Raw genomic sequence first — 21,503 nt, forward strand, 5'->3', positions numbered from 1 at the left:
AGAGATTGAGGAGTTAAAGGACTGGGGAACAGGTTGAGAGAATCCCTTACTCCTACATCCCTTGACCCTTCCCCCAATCCCTTACTCCTACACACCTCACCTTACTCCACACCTCTCAACTCTTAAACCCTTTCCATTACTTCGGATTGGTGTAAGGGTCGAAGGATGAACGATTAAGGGATTTGGGTATGTGTCGAGAGATGAAGGAGTAAGGGATTGGGGTAAGGGTTGGAAGATGGAGGAGTAAAGGGACCATAACCCCCATCTATTTACTCCTCCATGGTCTTTAAGTAAGACAATATTACATGTGGGGGGCATTTCTGTTTTGGTGGATGTGCTGAACCCTTGCAATGATGTCTACATGTCACTGTGTTTTGAGCAGCTGAGCACTGTATCCATACTTTATTTTCTATAATATGATAATTATGTCCCTGTCATCATGTCTTTGCCCACCAGAGACCCCTGTTAAGCTTAGATAATGATGTTAAAATGTACAAACAGTATATAAAGAGACATGTAGGACAGCGGTCTGCTTAAGGAGAGGGTGGAGTTAAATATATCACAGCTTTTGTTAATAATTAGTAATATATTGGGTAAAATTAACTGACATAGAGAAACAATCTGGAAGGACGTTTATTTAAATGCAGATATAAATCAGCCGCTCATACAGCAGAGGTTGTTTGAAGGAGCGTTAATGTTCCTGCTCCAACACCAGTGTGAACCCACCCCCAACTTTCCCCAAGGCTCTCAGCTGTTCCTATCGAAGGACACGGGGGGTGGTGGGGAAGGGGCAGATATTTCTGTTCAGGGGCAGATGATTAATGAGGGGCACCTGCTGATATCATATAGTTAATTTAGCATGACCCGTGGGCACTTCGATGACATCAGACATCCTCTGGTTCAGTCAGAGGACGTCTGGATATTACAACCTCACGCTGATATTCACTCTGAGTAGAGATGCTCTGATTGTGAAAATTAAGGGCTGATATTTCTACTCATGTTTACAATGAGTCAGCCAATGCTGATACCGATTTCAGTGTTTTTCTATTTCATCTATCACAGTATATTTTGCCTCAGAAGCAATCCAGAGTTTGTCCAAAAGGTGACTTCTTCTGTCCAGTAACAAAAAATCTCTCTTTTGATGGTAGTGGCAGTTTTAGATCTAGGGGTGCTTAGCTCCTAAAGACATTATGACATGTAGACATTTTTACAGGTATTCAATTTACTCACATTAACACAAATGTCAATATAATATTGAACCAGTGATATTTTCCTACATATCAATAATAAAAATTGAAACAAGAAAACTAAGTAAGTTTCTACCTACCAATGTATTTTTTTAAAGGAATACACTCTTTTTAAATTCTGCATTTCATCATCATTACCTATAGAGGAGGATATGGTCAACCGGAAAAAATTGAGATCCCTTTTTTTTTTTTAAATTCTGAATTCCAAACAAGAAGTTTGAGGTCAAAGTAAGAATTCTTAAATCAAAGTCAGAATTCTGGAATCAAAGCAAGAATTCTGAGATCAAAGTCAGGGTTCTGAGATAAACGTCAGAATTCTGAGATCAAGTCAGAATTCTGGGACAACAGCCATAGATCTGGGATCAAAGCACAAGTTCGAAGATCATGTCTGAGTTCTGTAATCAAAGTCGGTTTCCTGAGATCAAAGTCTGGATTCAGAGATCAGAGTCAAAATTCTGAGATCAAAGTCAAAATTCTGGAATCAAAGCAAGAATTCTAAGATCAGAGTCTGAATTCTGAGATAAAAGTCAAAGTTTTGAAATAAAAGTCAGAATTCTGAGGTAAGAGTCAGAATTCTGAGATCGTAGTCAAAAATTCTGAGATCAAAGTCAAAATTCAGGGATCAAAGCCGGAACTTTGTGATCTAGTCAGAATTTGGGATCAAAGCAAGAATTCAGGGATCAAAATGGAATTCTGAGATAAAAGTCAGAATTCTAGGATCAAAGTCAGAACTGTGAGATCAGTCAACATTCTTGCTTTGATCTCAGAATTCTGACTTTAATCTTAGAATTCAGGTTCTTTGTTACTGAGGTTGTAAAGACTTTCAGAACTTTGATACAATTTTGATACCTCATGGTTTAAACCCCAGGACAACAGCTGGAGTTAAAAAGTTAAGAACGTCATGATTCCTTCTGTTGATGAAAAAACATACACATTTCTTGTCTTCACAAATGAATTTATTGAAATTTATCATGAAAAATTGACATTTCTTTTTCTTCATGTTACATTCAAAGACATCCTGACATTATTAACACTCACCTCAGCTTGTTAAGTCCACTCATTAACTTTTACTCTGCCAATGTAAAGACTACAAAGTTTGGGAGGGCTATTCAACAGTGATCTGAGCTGCTGATGTTCTCTCATCATCATCATCATCATCATCATCCCCACATGCTAATGATGATGATGCCAGTAATGGTACAGGACAAAGTCTTGACTGTGATGTAAATCAGAATCAAGGTGAATCATTATTTCTCACTTCGTCTCCTCACTGTCAGAGAGGACGTCACACAGTGATCTAGATGTCCTCTGTGTCTGTGTGATTGTCAGAGCACATATGGCGGCTCTCCGCCAGGAGAGGACATCTTTCCTAAAATAAAAGTGAACAACAAGAGAGTCCCTTCACTTCACCTCATCCTGACTGTCATTCACATGTTAAACTGGGTGTTACTGTGGTAAACCTGGCTTTATAAGCAGAGCTGAGAAATGAACAGAAATGTTGAAGGAGGATAAAAAACACAAATCTTCACTCAAAAGTGATTATTTCGACTGATCGGTATGATCCTCTGATCTTCTGATCTCCCTCACAGATGATCATATCAGCTGATCTCACTTGTAGCTGATGGGCATTGGTAGCACAAAAACAAGTCTGTTCAGACCCTGACCTACTGCTTTCTAGTTATTTGGTTATCAGAAAGTAGTACATGAAGTTTGTACCCTAGTTTTTATGTCTTACTGTTCTAGCAGCAAATCAGAAAACCTTTTTTGCTGTAAACAAAGCCCTTATTGGGTGGCAGAGGAGGGAGGAGAGAGAAAGGAGGGGCTGAGAGCATCAGGATGGATCCGTGTGGGGCTGTGGAGGACCGGAGGCTGAAATGATTTTATTTTTAACTGGTGCTCTGACCAACTTACTGCAAATACAGATATGGGCTATCAATGATGTCTTTGTTTGGCTCTGGACTTTATGGATTCATTAATGTGACACTGAAGACAAGCTAAGGACATCATGGACAAACAGGATTCAGATATGGGATTATCATCAGGCTGAACTTTACATCAAGAGGAGAGAGCTGCAAAGAGTGAAGCATTAAAGACAACTACTGCTGGATAAACTACGATTAAGAAAACTAAATGTTAAATTTATCTCCTTGTAATGATGGAAAAAGGATCCTAAGGCTCTCAGACATAACGGGGAAGGAAAAGGAGTAAAAGAGGGAGTTTAGAGAAGAAATAAAGGAAGAAGAGAAAGAAGAAAACGGAAAGAAAAGGGAGTGAACATCTTTCCATCTGAGACCAGAAGTGGAAAAAATAGTTAGTACGATCAGCTAGAAGGACACATTAGAAGAATTTTGTTAAAATTATATGAACCTGTTCATAATGTCGTCGGTGAGCATCGTGGATGGCAGTGTGTCTGACCACGGCTCTGACCAAAGAAACAAAGTAAAGAGAGCCGTACGGATATCTTCAGTGGTCGCTCATGAGGTGAGACCACCTGTGTGTGAGTGTGTGAGCTGCTCTCCTAGTTCATACTCTGTTAGTCTGTTTAACTGATTTACCTTTTCAGCAGAAAACTGGGTAAGAAAATGGTTAACTTGTGCTAACTTAAGCTCTACTCTGCTTAATCTCTCGTTTTGTTCAATCATCTTTGCACCTAATAAGACGGTCAGTACAGGCCGCCTATGAGGGACTACAAAAGGGGGGGATCTTTCTGATGCCCAGCCAAATAAGGGGCCCATGGAGGTCATGGAGGTCCTGGTCCATTGTAAAGTTCAGCTGTGATAACCATATTTAATTTTAACCTCAATAATAACTTTTATCAGAGCAGATAATTTTATTTATTCATTCTGTAGTAAAATATAGCCAAATATATAGTTCAAAAAAAAAAAAAAATATATATATATATTTAAAAAAACTTCTCTTAGAACAGAGCTGCCTTTTTATTGTTAATGTTAACAATGAACTAAACCATTAGGAAAGCAATATTGGACCTTCCACTCTATTTTATGGGATCCTGATGTTTGTGAACATCATAGCTCAGCTGTAAAGGAAAAATATGAAATTATTGCAAAACTTGAGAAAAAGTGGTGAAAAGGGGTTAAAAAGTGGTGAAAAAAATTGTTTAACAGAGGCCAAAATAGTCAAAGAGTGGCAAAAAGGGATAAAACAGGCAAAAATGGGTTACTAAAAATGGGTCGAAAATGGCGAAAATCAGTTAAAAAGTGGCTAAAGAATTAGCAAAAATGAGTTAGACAAAAATGGCAATAAAGTGGGGAACGATGGGTTCAAAATGTCTGAAAGTTGCAAAAATGGCCTGATAAAATAGCTAAAAGAATTAAAAAACTGATTAAGTTGCACAAGGGGGTTATAAAAGGGCAAAATGGGTTTCAAAAATGGGTAGAAAATGGTGAAAAATGGTTAAAAAATGGCAAAAAAAATTGTTCAACAGCTGTTAAAAAGGGCAAAAAAGGGGTTAGAGGCAAAATGGAAAATGTTTATTAAAAATAGTTTAAAAATGGCTAGATTAGGTAGTAAGGAGGGTTAAATTAAGCTGCAAAAAGGAGTTAAAAGTGGAAAAAAGTGTCAAAAATGAGCTAAAACAGCGTTGAAAAGTGGTTCAAAAGTGGATCGAATAAGCATCAGAAACCAATAATAACTTATTAGCAATTATAGGGTGCTGCTCTTAGGCTACTTTTTCCATTCTTATCCCACTTTTTTTTTAACTGTTAACTCATTTATTCCCCTTTTTTTACCCCTAATTTCTCCCACTTAGAGGGCAGCCTAGAGGCTGAGGCTAGAGGCCTGCTTTCTTAGTCCCCTAGTGTCACTGTTCTCAAATGAGAATTGTTTGCTCTGAAGAGAACTTAATGCAAAATAAAATACCTGTGATGCATACATAAGTACTATTAATATGATCATGAAGCATCTTTGGTTCACTGCATAACAATTTATATTATTTCCTGCTCACTTTGGTTGTCACCATCTTTGTTCAGTACCAGAGCTCCAAGTTATCAACAGAAATAAATAGAATGATAATACTAATTTATGCACACTACAGAGATGGGTTATGGCTGATAAATTTCCCTCCACCTCTGTGATCTGTTTTGGTGTCATTCTGACCCAGTATTTTATTGAGAAAGGAGGAAGTGATAGATGTTCTGTATGAATGTGCTGACTATAAAGAAATGACCCCCCCCCCCCCCCCCCCCATTTTACCTCAGAGGCCGTGGTATGACCTGAATAAGGGGAGGGGGTTATATAAAGAAATATGTGATTATACCTTAGGAGAAATAGTCCAGTGATACTCAACGCGTGGCTTTGGAGCCTCATGTGGCTCTTTTGTGATGATTTGTGGCTCATCTAAATTTGAAAAATAGTTATATATAGAAAACCTTAAAAATGGAAACCTTGACCTCAAAATCAATCCATTGCAAGTCACTTTAATCAGTTTGTTTCCTGAGATTACACAGTAGGTTTAATTGTCAAACTTAATGGTCAACCTTTTTTTTTCTCTGTATATTTCCATTGCTCTTACTTGCAATTTTTGTCCCTTTTTTTTTTTTTTAACATTTTCTGCCACTGTAATCAATTTCTGCTGCCTTTAGCCCATTTTTACCACTCTTTGGCCACTTTGATCATGCTTTTTTGCTAATTTTCCCCCACTGTTGTCACATTTTGCCGATTTAAGCTGTCTTTTTCCATTAAGTGCCTCTTTTTTCCCCATTTTCTGACCGTTTTACAGCTTTTTTTGCCCATTTTGGTCACTTTTCACTCATTTTTGGATGCTTTTTGACCATCGGTGATTCCATTTTTTGTGACTTTGCACCCATTTCTGCCACTTTTCACCCAACTTTGCTCTTTGGTTGAGCAGGGTTGAGTTACACTGCTTTAGTCATCAGATGTTTTTAAAGATTCTAGCTAATGTACCATAAAAATTGTAAAAACTTTTACAGATCTTTGTAACCTAGAGACAATGAACTACATTCTGGAGAAATAAACGGGCGTTATGGCCTGAAGGAGGCGAGAAACAGTCACATTGTTCAGACAATGGGCACGGGTTTGAATGGATCTAGACTGAGCTACACTCAAAGATCATGGACCAGGTGGAGGAGTCACGGAGTACATCTCTCTCTCTCCCCCATCATTTCCATCATCTCTTTCCCTCTCCCTCCTTGACCCCCATCCTCACCTCTCTCCCTCTTCCCCACAGGTGCTATCTCTAGGTGCTGACGTATTACCAGAGTACAAGCTGCAGACTCCAAGGATCCAGAAGTGGACCATCCTTCATTACAGTCCTTTTAAAGCGGTGTGGGACTGGGTCATCCTGCTGTTAGTGATCTACACGGCCATATTCACCCCGTACTCGGCCACCTTTCTGCTCAGGTGAGAGCACGCTCACACTGAGCAACAGACAGGTTCTGTGTTGTTTAGATCAAGCTTGTGACTCACTGAGAAATAGATCCTGAGACATCCTGTGTCTTTGTCGCCCCCTGCTGGACAAATGTTTGTGACCCCAGTGACCAGGAGGAGGCAGCCATGCAGACCTGCGGGTACTCGTGCTCCCCGCTAAACGTGGTCGATCTGATTGTGGACATCATGTTCATCGTCGACATCATCATTAACTTCAGGACCACATACGTCAACTCCAATGACGAGGTCAGCGGAGTAACCCTCTGTGTCTATGGAGTCATTATTGTTACAAAACTCAGGAGCCCCAAACATTCTGAAACAAGAGAAATAGAGAAAAAAATCAGACAGTGTCGGTTTCATAGTAACAGTAGAATGTGCTCTTGAGTTTTGGAACAATAATAACTCCATATGAAACTTTAAGGGAGGGTTCAAACAGGAAATGTACTACAGGAAGCAGAGTGGCTAAACAGTGGGCGATCACTGTTGCACACATTAATACCGTCCTGTCTGCTGTTCGTGTCCTCAGGTGGTGAGTCAGTCCTCTCGGATCGCCGTCCACTACTTCAAAGGATGGTTTCTAATCGACATGGTCGCCGCCATCCCCTTTGACCTGCTCATCTACCGTTCAGGAGAGGAGGTGGTCCGAGGAGGGGGAGAAGGAGAGGTACGGGGGAGGACCATAACACCCAGACTAACCCCAGCTGATGCACTCGGCTCCAGGAGACTTTTTTATTTTCATGAATATTTTTAACATCCTGTGATCTCACTGCTGCTCTTGTCCTCTGAACAGACCACGACTCTGATTGGCTTGCTGAAGACGGCTCGGCTGTTACGATTGGTCCGTGTAGCCAGGAAGTTGGATCGATACTCAGAGTATGGAGCGGCTGTCCTCTTCCTCCTCATGTGCACCTTCGCCCTCATCGCTCACTGGTTGGCCTGCATCTGGTTCGTCATAAACCATCTTTATCTATTTTCCACTCTGACACAAACTTATTATCCCAAAACTTTATTATTTATTATCTGGTATATCACTGTGTTTTTAATAATCCTGAACTAAATTTGTCCAAATTTCTGTTTGAAAGTAGAACAAAACAGAGGAAAATTAAGCTCTTGTATGGTCATTGTACCTTTAGGCAGTTCCATTTCCTGGTTAAAGCAAGCCTAAAAAAATCTGAGGAAATTCTTGTTATTATTATTTTTTCATTGTTAAAGGGGTGGAAAAGACAACAAAGAACTGAGCAGTATTTGTGTTTATTTTTTTTTTTTTTTTTTTTTTTTCAGTTAAAATCAGAAAAATATTTTTTGATTTTGTTGTCTCATTTTTACATAAGACCTTGAAGAACAGGAAAACATGTGACCCAATGGGAAAGGTAAACATTTCAAAATAAAAGCCTGCATGTTAAGATAAAAGCCTTCATAGTCATCCATTGTGTTTTACAGTTTAAAGGGGACATATTATGCAAAAATCTCTTTCAGGCTTTTCAAACAAAAATATGTGCCCCTGGCCTGTTCACAAACCCCTCAAGTACCAGAAACCCCCCCCCCCCCGCTTCAGAAAATATGTGCTGAAGCAAGCCGTTCTCAAATTTTCCCCTCATGATGTCATATGGGGAGTTAGCCCTGCCCCCAGGTTTGGTTGGCCCTTCCTCCTCAGAAGAAAGCTGAGGAAGATTCAAGAGAGCCACATCCATTACCTGAGAGAGGTGTGGTCAGGGGCGGAGTCAGACAGCTCATTAACATTTAAAGCTACAGACACAGAAACAGCTCATTGTAAGCAGGGCTGAAACAGAGGGCTCCTTAGACATGCAAATATCCAATACTGGAGTGTTTGATCAGCAGCAAACTTCTCAGGTATGTATTGGGGACCTCTGAGACCAGTATAAACTTGTCTTAAAACTTAAAATATTTCCCCTTTAACGATAGCCATATTTGACTTACACAAAGTATTTTAAATAACTACTTATAAATCTACTATTATTACTATTATTTTTTATCAGAAGAAAAACAATAAATAATATAGATAAATAAGCCTGGACTGGAGATATTTATCCATGTACACAGTACAAGTCAAGTTTTCGGGATTGTATTGCTTGGTGGAAACTTTTATTTACAATTTTAATGTAGGAAAAAAAAAAAGCAAACATGCAGTCATGAATGGAAAATTCATAAAACTTTGTAAAGAGTAAACATGCTTATTATTATACTGTAAAACAGTGCATTGCTATGCAGGCTATTTCAGGTTTTCCTGTTTTAAATCTTTTATTAATGTGAACTGCCTGAAAGGACCACGGTCATATTTTTTCCTTGTTTTGTTCTTCTATTTTTAAATGATAATTGGGAAACAGTTTATTTCTAAATTTTGAAATTAGAAACCCACTGGCTGTGAAATACACCAACCAATATCCCAGGTGTCTATTTCATAGAGCCTGTAAATTAGTCTGCCTTTATTTAGGACAGGCTTCACTGAGTGCATATGACATGAATTGAAATAAATGTAAACAGTTTGTGTTACTTTAAGGGTATAATCATGCGAAGTGACGATGTTACCTTTCAGCTGTCGGTTTTCTTGTCCCAGGTATGCCATAGGTAATGTGGAGCGGACCACCTCGGCTGGGATTGGCTGGTTGGCCACGCTGGGCGACCAGCTGGGGAAGCCGTACAATGAATCCATCATGGGGTCGGGTCCGTCGATCAGAGATAAATACGTCACGGCGCTGTATTTCACCTTCAGCAGTCTGACCAGCGTTGGCTTTGGCAACGTTTCCCCGAACACCAACTCAGAGAAGATCTTCTCCATCTGCGTCATGCTGATCGGAGGTCAGTCATGCACCAAACAACTGGAGGCAAAATAAAAATAAGATAAACTAAAGCTGCAAGCAGCGATAATGGGCCCTCGCAACCCGTTGCATGTCGAGGTGTTACCCTAAAGCAGATACGTAGCAACCGTTGCATGCCAGCAACAAGGCGCGCTGCACCCATGGGTTATGTGAGCTTTGCAACACTCACACTGTCACAGAAACAGAGGCGATACCCGAGCTTGCCATTATTTTGGCAGTAAAACTAATGGGAAGGAGGCATGCGCCCTGAAAATTCTGACTGCAGCTCCGAATTATGAACAAATCACTGTATTGTCATTTTCACAGCTCCTCTTTCTGCTCTGCTTGGCTCAGCCACTGTTTCTCTCTCTCTCTCTCTCCTGCATGCTTGCAGCCTCACTCCCTCTCCCTCTGGCTAAAAGCATTAACTGAATGTTCCAATCATTGGTGATGAAGATCGACCAGAGGAGCAAATAGAGAGCTCAAGATGTGTACAAGTTTGTTTCATCATTTTCGTCAATGCTTTAATATCTATTTATATCTCCTCTCAAGTATGAAAATGGTCTTCAGCAGCAGATTATCAGTCATGGAGATGTGCAACTCAAGATGTGAAAACGGTCTTCAGAAGCAAAGATTGTGGATGATAGAGATGTTCTACTCCAGATGTGAAGTCTCATAGAAACTGCAGCTAGATTTAGCCTGTGCGTTAGCTCAGTTGGACAGGTAACTGCCCTAGAATCATGAGGTTGTTGGTTCAAATCTTCTGTGGATTTTTGAAGCTGCTGGGGTAAATCGCTGACTCAGGAGCAAAGAGGACTGCCATAGAGTTGGAAGGTTGTGGGTTTGATTCTTGGTGCATTTTTAAGTCCAGTCCCCAAAAGCAGAGATCAGATCCTCTGAGAAACATGAACAGGTGTGTGTCTCAGTGGATTAGTGGAAAAGCCAACTAACTGTGAATCAGGAGTTCACAGGTTCAAATCTTACCATGGGTTCATCTATTTTAAAAGTCTGAGTCCACATATAGACTTCAGGAGACCTGGACAGGAGTTGGTCTTTCAAATCTAACCAATGTCTTTAAGTTTTCAAGATTTGAGTCCAAATAAAGAAGGAAAAGCTCCTCTGAGGCTCTGCTACATGTCTGGCTCTGTAGCCTAAAGAGATAGTGGACTGACTCAGAGTCTGGAGGTTCCAGGTTCGACTCCCATCTTGGTCTCGGTGAATTTTAAAGCCAAATCCTGAACAAAGAGGATAAATGCGCCAGGAGAAGAGATGGTAGTGTGAAAGGTATGGCGGCGATGGCACAGAGGACTGGACTAGACCAGTTCTGCAGGGGATGCTGGGGTTCAAACCCCACTGTGGCCGGTACCTGGATCAAGGCATGCCTGATGGAGGAGGGGGGACGCGGTGTGGCGCCCCCCTGGGGGGCCATCAGAGATGTAAGTAAGGGGTTATACAACAAAAACGCAGACAAAGCAGGGGTTTTACAGGATGGAGTCTTTATTTGCATGCACGGATGATCACTGAGCCCTCACGGGGACTTCATCTCCTCCAATGTAGAAACAGGAAATACTTACCACGCTCTCCTCCAGGGTCAGGGTACCAAAGTATCATTTATTTTGAAAGGGCATTTGACCATACGGAAATCAAGAAAACTGACAACTTTACTCGTTTTTCAATTCTGGACACAAATCAAAAAACGAGTGAAGTTGTCCATTTCCTTGATTTCCGTACGGTCAAATGCCCTTTCAAAATAAAAGATACTTTGGTACCCTGACCCTCCAGGCCCTTCAGGTCCTCTCTGGCCTGCTCCCTCTGCTCAGCCAGCAGCCTGCAAACAAAAACCACATGAATTCACATTCCACATCAATAAACATACGGATGAGTCCTTTACTCACATGAGTTTCTGCAGCTTGGTGTCCTTCTCCTGCTCTTCAGTCTTCAGTTTGTCGTAGTCTGACATCAGCCTCTCCTGCTCCAGCAGCAGACCCTGGTTCAGACTGAGAGGAGATGCTCGCTAAGCTCTGATTGGGCGCTTTTTAACAGCAGAGTAACTGGAGAAATGTCAACAAACCACATAAACATATATTCATTTTGTTCTTCTGGTTTCTGGAAATTTCTCCAAACAGTTATTTGGCTTCTAAAATGGTAAAAGGCAGAACATTTCTGAAATGTTGGAGCTTTACATCAGTGGGTCCTAACCTTTTTTCTTTGGGGTCCCTCTACTCTTAACACTCTAAAGCCCCCCAGGACAATCTAAACATTACTTTTAATTGTTTTATTGACAAAATCCCAGCATAACAGGCCTGCATAAATGAGTTCTTCATAAATATCTGCCTATAAAGATATAAAATCCAAAAGAGCCGTGGAAAAAGAAAATGACAAGGGAAGAAGCTGTTTTCCTTCCATAAGTCCTACAGTTGATCGCCTAATCAAGAGCTTTTTCTTAGTAGGATTGATCAGTGAGGAAATGATCCAAGAATAATCACAATATCATTATTCCCCACACTCTGAAGAGATATTTCTATTCACTGTTTTCAGTTTGGATCCTTGTAAATTCACTAGTTTAGAATGTCACAAACTTGAAATTTTAAAGTCCAAGATGTAATAATTTATGACTTTTGAACTAGAAAATTCTGAGTTCAGGTTCTTGAAAAAACACAACTTTATAATCTCAAAAATGTACTTTTAAATGTCACCTTTTTCCAAGAAATGTACAGATCCTCTTTATTTTGTTGGACCTTTAGAGGGCTCTAATACTTCCTCTTACATTACATTTTCAATCATGACTCTATAAATTAAAGTTCATTATAGGCGCCCCCCCTCGGGGTGCCCGGATCCCAGGTAGGGAACCTTCACATGACAACAATGTAACAGGTGTGTGTAGACTTTTAGAGCCAGTGTAAAGCCAGACTACAGTCGTATGCAGCTAAAAGTTCCTGGCTCAGTAAAGAGGAGTGGTACGAGGATTTTACATCCTTCCTCATGAGGATCACACACAGTAGACAGTTGTAATGACTGTCACTACTTTGGTTAGAAAAAACAATAAAAAACTAACTTTATGATCATTTAAACAGCATAAAGTGGTTCAGTGAGAACCAATTACATCTGTGGAAATATCCTAGATCTAAAAAACATCAAACATGAATAGGTTTGTTGATTTTTCTACTGCTTCCTTCGTCTCTGTGGACTTGAAGTCAAAATTTTAGACTACATTCCTGATCCAGTTGAAGTCTTGTCACAAACAGTTATTAGTCTAAATGAGTAAAACTCAACATGTGGCTTCATTGGGATGGTTTGTGGCTCTTTTATGTCTTCATTTCAAATATTTTTCCCCAGAAAACCTTAAAAAACTTTCACCTCAGGAATGATCCATATCAAGTCACATTAATCAGTTTGTTTCCACTCTTTTACAGGAGGCTTTAACTGTCAACCTTTATTTTTTCTCTTAGTTGTTTTTATTACCCTTATTTCTAATTCTTCTCCCTTTTTTCCTTTTTTTTGACACTTTTAATCTATTTTTGCCAGTTTTGTAGTTTTTGATACTTTATCCTGCTTTTTGCTACTTGATGTTCTTTCCCCTTCTTGGCAATTTTTTGGCCACTTTTCACCCAGTTTAAGCTGGTTTTTTACACTGTTTACGTTTTTGTCACTCTTTGCAGCATTTTGCCCTTTTAGTCACTTTTCACCAATAATTTAGCACATTTTTGCCATTTTTTGACTATTTAACTCAATTCTCACCATTTTTAACCACATTTTTGTTGCCTTTTGCAATTTAAGTCACTTTTCACATAATTTTTAGGCCATTTTGCCACTTTTTGCCTATTCAGTCACTTTTCACCACATTTTTTGCCACTTTCTGACCGTTTTTATCATCTGTAACCCCTTTTTTATGTCGCTTCTCACTCTTTTTTTTTTTGCCATTTCATTCCAATTTTGCACCTTTTCAACATTTTTTGCTGCTTTTGTTCATTTTAATCACCATTCATTTTTACCATAGTTCTGCATCTTTTTTCCCATTTTAGTCACCATCCACTATTTTTAACCACATTTTTTTCAGCTTTTTGCCATTTTAGTCACTTTTTGCTATTTTATACCACATTTTTGCAGCTTTTTGACCATTTTAGTCACCTGTTAATATTTTTTTACCACATTTCTGCCATTTCTAACTATTTTTATCATCCATAACTCCTTTTTTATATCACTTTTCCTAAATTTTTGCTACTTGTCTCCTAGTTTTTGCCATTTAATGCCTATTTTTTGCCTTTTCACCAATTCTGTTTCCGCTTTTGGGCCATTTTAGTCACTTTTCACTATTTTTTGCAAATTTTTTTTTTGCTGCCTTCTTACCATTTTTCTCATCTGTAACTCCTTTTTTTGACACTTTTCTCCCACTTTTTGCTATTTTATTCAAATTTTGAACCTTTATACCATTTTTTTCTGCTTTTTGACATTTATGTCTCTTTTAATCCATATTTGCCACTTTTCACCACTTTAAATGTGGCTATTGCAAAGGTATTTTTCAACAATTTGGCTCTTTGGTTGAGCAGTTTTCAGTAACACAGGTCAAAATAATTAGTGTACTTATTTTACTGCAGACTTTCATTCAAATATTTCATGCCATGTGTTTCTTCTTATGTCTGTGGTCTCTAACATCTTTAAATATGTAGTTGGATTTAAAACAGTCAGACTTACTCTGTGAGCTCGTCCAGCATCCTCTGCTCATCTTCGATCTGGTCTCTCAGTGGGCTCAGCTGTTTGTGGTGAGCCTCTCTGTGGTTCTCCAGCTGCTCTTCCAGAGTTTTCTGTGCCACACAGACACAAAAACATTCAGCTATTTCACATTTCTGTAACAGAGATTCTCAGTGACGTGTTTCCTCCTCACCTTTATGTCCCTGTCCCCATCGTGTCTGCTGATGTCCTCCTTCTCCTTCTCCTCTCCTGACATCTTGTGTCTTTTCTCTGATGAAAAAACAAAGAGGAAAATTCCATCAAGTTCACCTGTTTTTACTTGAGCTAAGATGTTTTAATGGTTAATATAAATGTGCGAACCATGAGCCTGCAGCTTAGCGAGCTCCTCGGTCAGAGCGTCCTGGCTCTCCTCCAGCTGTCTCTTCTGCTCCATGTTCTGCATGTAGTCCGTCAGAGACTTGATCTTGGCCTGGTGCTGCACAGACCACACAAAAATTGCTGTTTGTTTGTGCTGCTCACTTCCTGCCAACGTTTATATGTTCCCATTTTTTAAATATCTATTTATTTTGTGGTTGACTGTCACTAGGAAGCAACCCGACTTCATCTGTCCACGCAAACATTTGTGTGTCAGCCATGTTTGTCTGTTGACACCACCAGGAGGAAGGAATGGTGTGCATGCATGTGTTTCATTGTCAGTTACACTGCCATCTACTGGCCTGGCATGCATACTACAGCAGTTTCAGGCACATTAGTGGATCTGATTGACATTTAAACACCAAACCTTAAAAAAAAAAACAAAGAAGAAGAGGGATTCTGTTCTCAGTGGATAGTTTTTGTGTAAAAATGGCTGTAGTGATAATCATGCTAAATGTGCTGCTTTTTGACCACAAAAATAAAAATGGCAGACTTTCTGTTTGTTTTACAGCATGGGTCTGTGGCCATGGCCACACCTTTCAACTAATCAGAAAACCCCGAATAACTTTTCATCATCTATGTCTCATGTAGCTCTGTGCCGAAGTACAAGTCGATTGGATGAAATCCCTCAGCGGAGTTAATCCAGATATGACCCCTGGAAAAGGCCAAAACCAGCTCCTTTTTTGCATATTTATTCAAAATGGCGGATTTCCTGTTGGAGATAGAGTGTAGGCCCAAGAGGCTTTTTTGTAGATCTCCCCAAGCCGCACCTGCACACAAAATTTCATGAATCTACAACAAAGTCAAAGGTGGGGGCTTTAACTTTGAAAACTGTTAGGGGCTCTTTTTTGCGATTCTGAATTTTCATGTTGGAGACCCAAAAAATATCCAAATTTTCACGAGACGGGATGTACGTGCAAAGTTTCCCGTGTACAGGTGGGTACAAGTGAGTGAAATGAGTGTCCTGGATGGATGGGCTCAGTCTAAGCCATGAGGCTCAGAGTAGAGCTGCTGCTCCTTTGCATCAAAAGGAACCAATTGAGGTGGTACGGGCATCTGATCAGGATGCCTCCTGGGAGCCTCTTTTTGGAGGTCTTCCAGGCACACCCAGCTGGGAGGAGATTTCAGGGAAGACCCAGAACTTGCTGGAGGGATTATATACCAGTCTGGTCAAGAAATACTTTGATATTTGGGATGTCTGAGTTGACTTGCTCGACCACAACCTGATCTTGGATAAGCAGAAGAAGATTAATCGATAGGACTTTGATTTTCTCTCTTTGCTGAAGGAAACTTAATAGTCAACCTTTCTTTTAGGCTTAATTATCAAGGTTTCTGTTTGTGTTTGTGTTTTTTGTCCGTACTGCAGCTCTCATGTATGCCAGTATCTTCGGTAATGTGTCGGCCATCATCCAGCGGCTGTACTCCGGTACGGCTCGTTACCACGCACAGATGATGAGAGTCCGAGAGTTCATCCGCTTCCACCAGATCCCAAACCCTCTGAGGCAGCGTCTGGAGGAGTACTTCCAGCACGCCTGGTCCTACACCAATGGGATCGACATGAATGCCGTGAGAACACGATGATTTCAGGGCGTCTCCTACAGGCTTAGTCATCATTCCATTGTAAAGGCGATTGGTTCTCATCAAAATGATCCCTGTTTTCAGGTTTTGAAAGGCTTTCCTGAGTGTCTGCAGGCAGACATCTGTCTCCACCTGAACCGAACCCTGCTGCAGAACTGTAAGGCTTTCAAAGGTAACCTCAGATTCATACCCCACGCCCAACTCTCAGTAAATATTGCAGGTCCTTCTTTCCGAGGCAGTCCGAAAGGACTTTACAGAAGCTACCACAAGCATTCAGTTGGTGGTGAATAGAATCTAAACCAGTGGTTCTCAAATGGTGTGGCAAGGCCTTGAGGTAACTCTAGGTGTGCTTCGGGAATTTGTACAGCCATACGTTTTTACTACAACTTTATGACAAGTGCCATAACCAGGGCTGCCCACAGATCTGCTGGGCCCCTGAAAAACAAAAAAAAAACAAAAAACAAAAAAAAACCGAGAATGGGCCCTCCTCAGTGCATGTGTTGGATCAATAGCATTCCTATCTTTCCTTTATGTTCTACACAGGTAGCATGCCGTGATTACAGCCTGCAATTGGCCAACAGACCCTCACAAAGGATAAACAAAATGGTGGTTAGCATTTAAGTTAGCACTTGAGCTAGTGGTAAAAAATGATGGTAAGTCGATTAAATGGATAAAAATACATTCAATATTGGGTAACCTGGTGTGGATTTAATCGCTGAAGCCCCCAATGTCACAAAAGTTCCCGGCTTGCTGAAAATGCTGCCGCAAGAGATTAAAAGGCAATTGGGAGGCACAATCGCTAGCTTCAAGAGGAAAGACAAGTAAGAGGCAATGATTGATGGTTCTTTGGAACGTGCAACAGGAAGTTGATGTTTTTTACAGCATATGTATGCATTTTCACAACTGTGTGCTGATGAGCCAATTCAAGCATGCACTGTTCAATATTCCACAGTTAAAAGCTCCTCCTTTGAGCCAGATTTGAACCAGAGACCTAAGGATTTCTCTCATCTCCACTTTTGCTGGGTACATGTCCTACAGTCCTCCGCTCTACCAACTGAGCTATCGAAGGATGCAGAAGAACATCAAAAATGATGTGAAAAAAAAGGTTTAAGGGCAGCATGTGGATTCAATTTTTCACAATGAAAGATGCAGAAACATGTGATAAATCAAATGCTTCTGAAAGCAGCATGGGAGGTGGACGACATGTGCAGAACGTGCAACAGGAACTTGTTTTTTTTTTTTTTATTACATTTCTAAGCATTTTCACAACTGTGTGCTGATGAGCCCATTCAAGCATGCACTGTACAATATCCAAAGTTAAAAGCTCCTCCTTCGAGCCGGAGTTGAACCAGCGACCTAAGGATTTCTCTCATCTCCACTTTTGGTGGGTACATGACCTACAGTCCTCCGCTCTACCAACTGAGCTATCGAAGGATGCAGAGATGCATCAAAAACAATGTGAAAAAAAACATTTAAGAAAAGGATGTGGATTCAATTTTTCACGAAGAAAAGTAGATCTGAAAAATGCAGAAAAACATGAAATATGAAGTTCTTCATGGGAGGTGGACAAGATGTGCAGAACGTGCAACAGGAACTTGTTTTTTATTTTTCTTTTACCGCATTTCTAAGCATTTTCACAACTGTGTGCTGATGAGCCAATTGTAGCTCGCACTGTACAATATTCCACAGTTAAAAGCTCCTCCTTCGAGCCGGATTTGAACCGGCGACCTAAGGATTTCTCTCATCTCCACTTTTGGTGTGTCAATATCCTACAGTCCTCCGCTCTACCAACTGAGCTATTGAAGGATGCAGAGATGCTTCAAAAACGATGTGAATAAAACGTTTAAGAGCAGGATGTGGATTCAATTTTTCACAAAGAAAAGTGGATGGGAAAAATGCAGAAACAAGTGAAATATGAAGTTCTTCATGGGAGGTGGACAACATGTGCAGAACGTGCAACAGGAAAGTGTTTTTTATTTTTCTTTTACCGCATTTCTAAGCATTTTCACAACTGTGTGCTGATGAGCCAATTCAAGCATGCACTGTACAATATTCCACAGTTAAAAGCTCCTCCTTCGAGCCAGAGTTGAACCAGCGACCTAAGGATTTCTTTCATCTCCACTTTTGCTGGGTACATTTCCTACAGTCCTCCGCTCTACCAACTGAGCTATCGAAGGATGCAGAGATGCTTCAAAAATGATGTGAATAAAACGTTTAAGAGTAGGATGTGGATTCAATTTTTCACAAAGAAAAGTGGATGGGAAAAATGCAGAAACATGTGAAATATGAAGTTCTTCATGGGAGGTGGACAACATGTGCAGAACGTGCAACAGGAACTTGTTTTTTTTTTTTATTACATTTCTAAGCATTTTCACAACTGTGTGCTGATGAGCCAATTCAAGCATGCACTGTACAATATTCCACAGTTAAAAGCTCCTCCTTCGAGCCGGAGTTGAACCAGCGACCTAAGGATTTCTGTCATCTCCACTTTTGGTGGGTACATGACCTACAGTCCTCTGCTCTACCAACTGAGCTATCGAAGGATGCAGAGATGCATCAAAAACAATGTGAAAAAAAAACATTTAAGAAAAGGATGTGGATTCAATTTTTCACAAAGAAAACTAGATCCGAAAAATGCAGAAACACATGAAATATGAAGTGCTTCCAATTGTAGCATGGGAGGTGGACAACATGTGCAGAACGTGCAACAGGAACTTGTTTTTTATTTTTCTTTTACCGCATTTCTAAGCATTTTCACAACTGTGTGCTGATGAGCCAATTCAAGCATGCACTGTACAATATTCCACAGTTAAAAGCTCCTCCTTCGAGCCGGATTTGAACCGGCGACCTAAGGATTTCTCTCATCTCCACTTTTGCTGGGTACATTTCCTACAGTCCTCCGCTCTACCAACTGAGCTATCGAAGGATGCAGGAAATGATTATGAAGTGCTTCAAAATGTAGCATGGTAGGTGGACAATATCTGCTGAACATGCAACAGAAACTTGATCTTCACCCCCGCCAAGGAGGTTATGTGCTCAGCAGGGTTTGTTAGTTTGTTAGCAACATAACTCAAAAAGTTGTGGACCGATTTTGATCACATATTCAGGAAATATTAGATATGGCAGAAGGAAGAACTGATCAGATTTTTGGAGTGATCCGACTCAACGTCTGGATCCAGGAAATTTTTAAAGGATTCTTCACTATTGGGAGATAGGACTAATGACAGAGGTCTGAGCTCTCTGAGTGCTTTTCTAGTTTTTACTTCATTTTATGCATTTTCACAACTGTGTGCTGGTGAGCCAATTCAAGCATGCACTGTACAATATCCCACAGTTAAAAGCTCCTCCTTCGAGCCGGATTTGAACCAGCGACTTAAGGATTTCTCTCATCTCCACTTTTGGTGTGTCAATGACCTACAGTCCTCCGCTCTACCAACTGAGCTATCGAAGGATGAAGAAGAACATCAAAAATGATGTGAAAAAAAATCATTTAAGAGCAGGATGTGGATTCAATTTTTCACGAAGAAAAGTAGATGCGAAAAATGCAGAAACACATGAAATATGAAGTACTTCCAATTGTAGCATGGGAGCTGGACAACATGTGCAGAACGTGCAACAGGAACTTGTTTTTTATTTTTTTTTTACCGCATTTCTAAGCATTTTCACAACTGTGTGCTGATGAGCCAATTCAAGCATGCACTGTTCAATATTCCACAGTTAAAAGCTCCTCCTTCGAGCCGGAGTTGAACTAGCGACCTAAGGATTTCTCTCATCTCCACTTTTGCTGGGTACATGACCTACAGTCCTCCACTCTACCAACTGAGGTATCCAAGGATGCAGAGCTGCTTCAAAAACGATGTGAACAAAAAAAACATTTCAGAGCAGGATGTGGATTCAATTTTTTTACAAAGAGAAGTGGATGGGAAAAATGCAGAAACATGTGAAATATGAAGTTCTTCATGGGAGGTGGACAATATCTGCTGAACGTGCAACAGGAAATTTCTTTTAACTGCATTTATATGCATTTTCACAACTATGTGCTGATGAGCCATTTCATGCATGCACTGTACAATATTCCACAGTTTAAAAGCTCCTCCTTCAAGCTGGTGACCTAAGGATTTCTTTCATCTCCACTTTTGGTGGGTACATGTCCTACAGTCCTCCACTCTACCAACTGAGCTATCAAAGGATGCACTGGTGCATCAAAAATGATGTAAAAAACACTTTCATGAGCAGCCTTTTGGGTCAATTTGTCACGCAGAAAATCGCAGAAACAAGTGAAATATGAAGTGCTTCCTAAAGTAGTATGGGAGGTGGACAAATATGTGCTGAACATGCAACAGGAACTTGATCTTTTCCTCTGCCAGGGAGGTTTTGTCTTTTTTTTTGCCACATAACTCAAAAGGTTGTGGATGGATTCTGATGAAATTTTCAGAAAAGGTCAGAAATGGCATAAGGAAGAACTGATCAGATTTTGGGAGTGATCCGAATCACCATCTGGATACAGAAATTTTTTAAAGGATTCTTCACTATTGGGAGATAGGACTAATGACAGAGGTCTGCGCTCTCCGAGTGCTTTTCTAGTTTTTACTGCATCTTATGCATTTTCACAACTGTGTGCTGATGAGCCAATTGTAGCATGCACTGTACAATATCCCACAGTTAAAAGCTCCTCCTTCGAGCCGGATTTGAACCAGCGACCTAAGGATTTCTCTCATCTCCACTTTTGGTGTGTCAATGACCTACAGTCCTCCGCTCTACCAACTGAGCTATCGAAGGATGAAGAAGAACATCAAAAATGATGTGAAAAAAAATCATTTAAGAGCAGGATGTGGATTCAATTTTTCACGAAGAAAAGTGGATCGGAAAAATGCAGAAACATGTGATACATCAAGTGTTTTGTCAATTTACCTTCCTGCGTTTGGCCATTTAAACTTGTATGTTATTGTGGCCAAAAAAAAAAAAAATATGATATTGCGGCAACCCGTGAAGAGGAATGGCTCAAGACAAGCTGAATAAGCTTATCAAGCCCTCCTGCAAATGCGCACGAGCAACCATCTTTTATTTAGAACTCAAATACAGAGACACACAGGCAGGGTAGTCTGCAGCATTAACCCCCCCACTAATGGTGTCATACTTGGACAAACATTTTCCCCTAAAAACATGAACCAATAAACAAAACAAGCACAGTCATAACTTTGCAATGAAACATGGACATTATAGAGCAGTAGAAGAGCAAATTCTTTTGCACAAAACAATCCCACAAGTCTCTGCTCCATGCGACTGCTTCCTGGAGCGCCACAATAAGATTATGAGTTACTTAATTTAATAGGGTAGTTGCAACTACTTTTTA

At 40.2% G+C, this 21,503-nt stretch overlaps 1 protein-coding gene and 7 non-coding genes across 8 annotated transcripts in view; 1 reads left to right on the top strand and 7 right to left on the bottom strand.

Moving 5' to 3' along the window:
- Window positions 1-3,153: 3,153 nt before the first annotated feature.
- Window positions 3,154-21,503, top strand: part of LOC121519551 (potassium voltage-gated channel subfamily H member 2-like) — a 30,739-nt gene continuing 12,389 nt past the window's right edge. Inside the window, exons 1-8 of the mRNA XM_041802293.1 lie at window positions 3,154-3,728; window positions 6,454-6,626; window positions 6,761-6,899; window positions 7,180-7,317; window positions 7,444-7,598; window positions 9,229-9,470; window positions 15,939-16,138; window positions 16,235-16,322. Of these exons, the coding sequence (XP_041658227.1) occupies window positions 3,609-3,728; window positions 6,454-6,626; window positions 6,761-6,899; window positions 7,180-7,317; window positions 7,444-7,598; window positions 9,229-9,470; window positions 15,939-16,138; window positions 16,235-16,322 (1,255 nt within the window). The 5' untranslated portion in view covers window positions 3,154-3,608. The remainder of the gene's footprint in view (window positions 3,729-6,453; window positions 6,627-6,760; window positions 6,900-7,179; window positions 7,318-7,443; window positions 7,599-9,228; window positions 9,471-15,938; window positions 16,139-16,234; window positions 16,323-21,503) is intronic.
- Window positions 17,479-17,584, bottom strand: trnay-gua. Its single transcript has 2 exons — window positions 17,548-17,584; window positions 17,479-17,514 (listed from the first exon to the last, which is right to left on the bottom strand). It is a non-coding gene; the product is annotated as a tRNA-Tyr (tRNA).
- Window positions 17,851-17,956, bottom strand: trnay-gua. The gene is made up of 2 exons: window positions 17,920-17,956; window positions 17,851-17,886 (listed from the first exon to the last, which is right to left on the bottom strand). It is a non-coding gene; the product is annotated as a tRNA-Tyr (tRNA).
- trnay-gua lies at window positions 18,222-18,327 on the bottom strand. Its single transcript has 2 exons — window positions 18,291-18,327; window positions 18,222-18,257 (listed from the first exon to the last, which is right to left on the bottom strand). It is a non-coding gene; the product is annotated as a tRNA-Tyr (tRNA).
- Window positions 18,588-18,693, bottom strand: trnay-gua. The gene is made up of 2 exons: window positions 18,657-18,693; window positions 18,588-18,623 (listed from the first exon to the last, which is right to left on the bottom strand). It is a non-coding gene; the product is annotated as a tRNA-Tyr (tRNA).
- trnay-gua lies at window positions 18,971-19,076 on the bottom strand. Its single transcript has 2 exons — window positions 19,040-19,076; window positions 18,971-19,006 (listed from the first exon to the last, which is right to left on the bottom strand). It is a non-coding gene; the product is annotated as a tRNA-Tyr (tRNA).
- trnay-gua lies at window positions 19,496-19,601 on the bottom strand. Its single transcript has 2 exons — window positions 19,565-19,601; window positions 19,496-19,531 (listed from the first exon to the last, which is right to left on the bottom strand). It is a non-coding gene; the product is annotated as a tRNA-Tyr (tRNA).
- Window positions 20,824-20,929, bottom strand: trnay-gua. Its single transcript has 2 exons — window positions 20,893-20,929; window positions 20,824-20,859 (listed from the first exon to the last, which is right to left on the bottom strand). It is a non-coding gene; the product is annotated as a tRNA-Tyr (tRNA).

Source organism: Cheilinus undulatus, linkage group 13 (genome assembly GCF_018320785.1).
Source record: "Cheilinus undulatus linkage group 13, ASM1832078v1, whole genome shotgun sequence".
In the NCBI taxonomy this organism is placed as follows: Eukaryota; Metazoa; Chordata; class Actinopteri; order Labriformes; family Labridae; genus Cheilinus; species Cheilinus undulatus.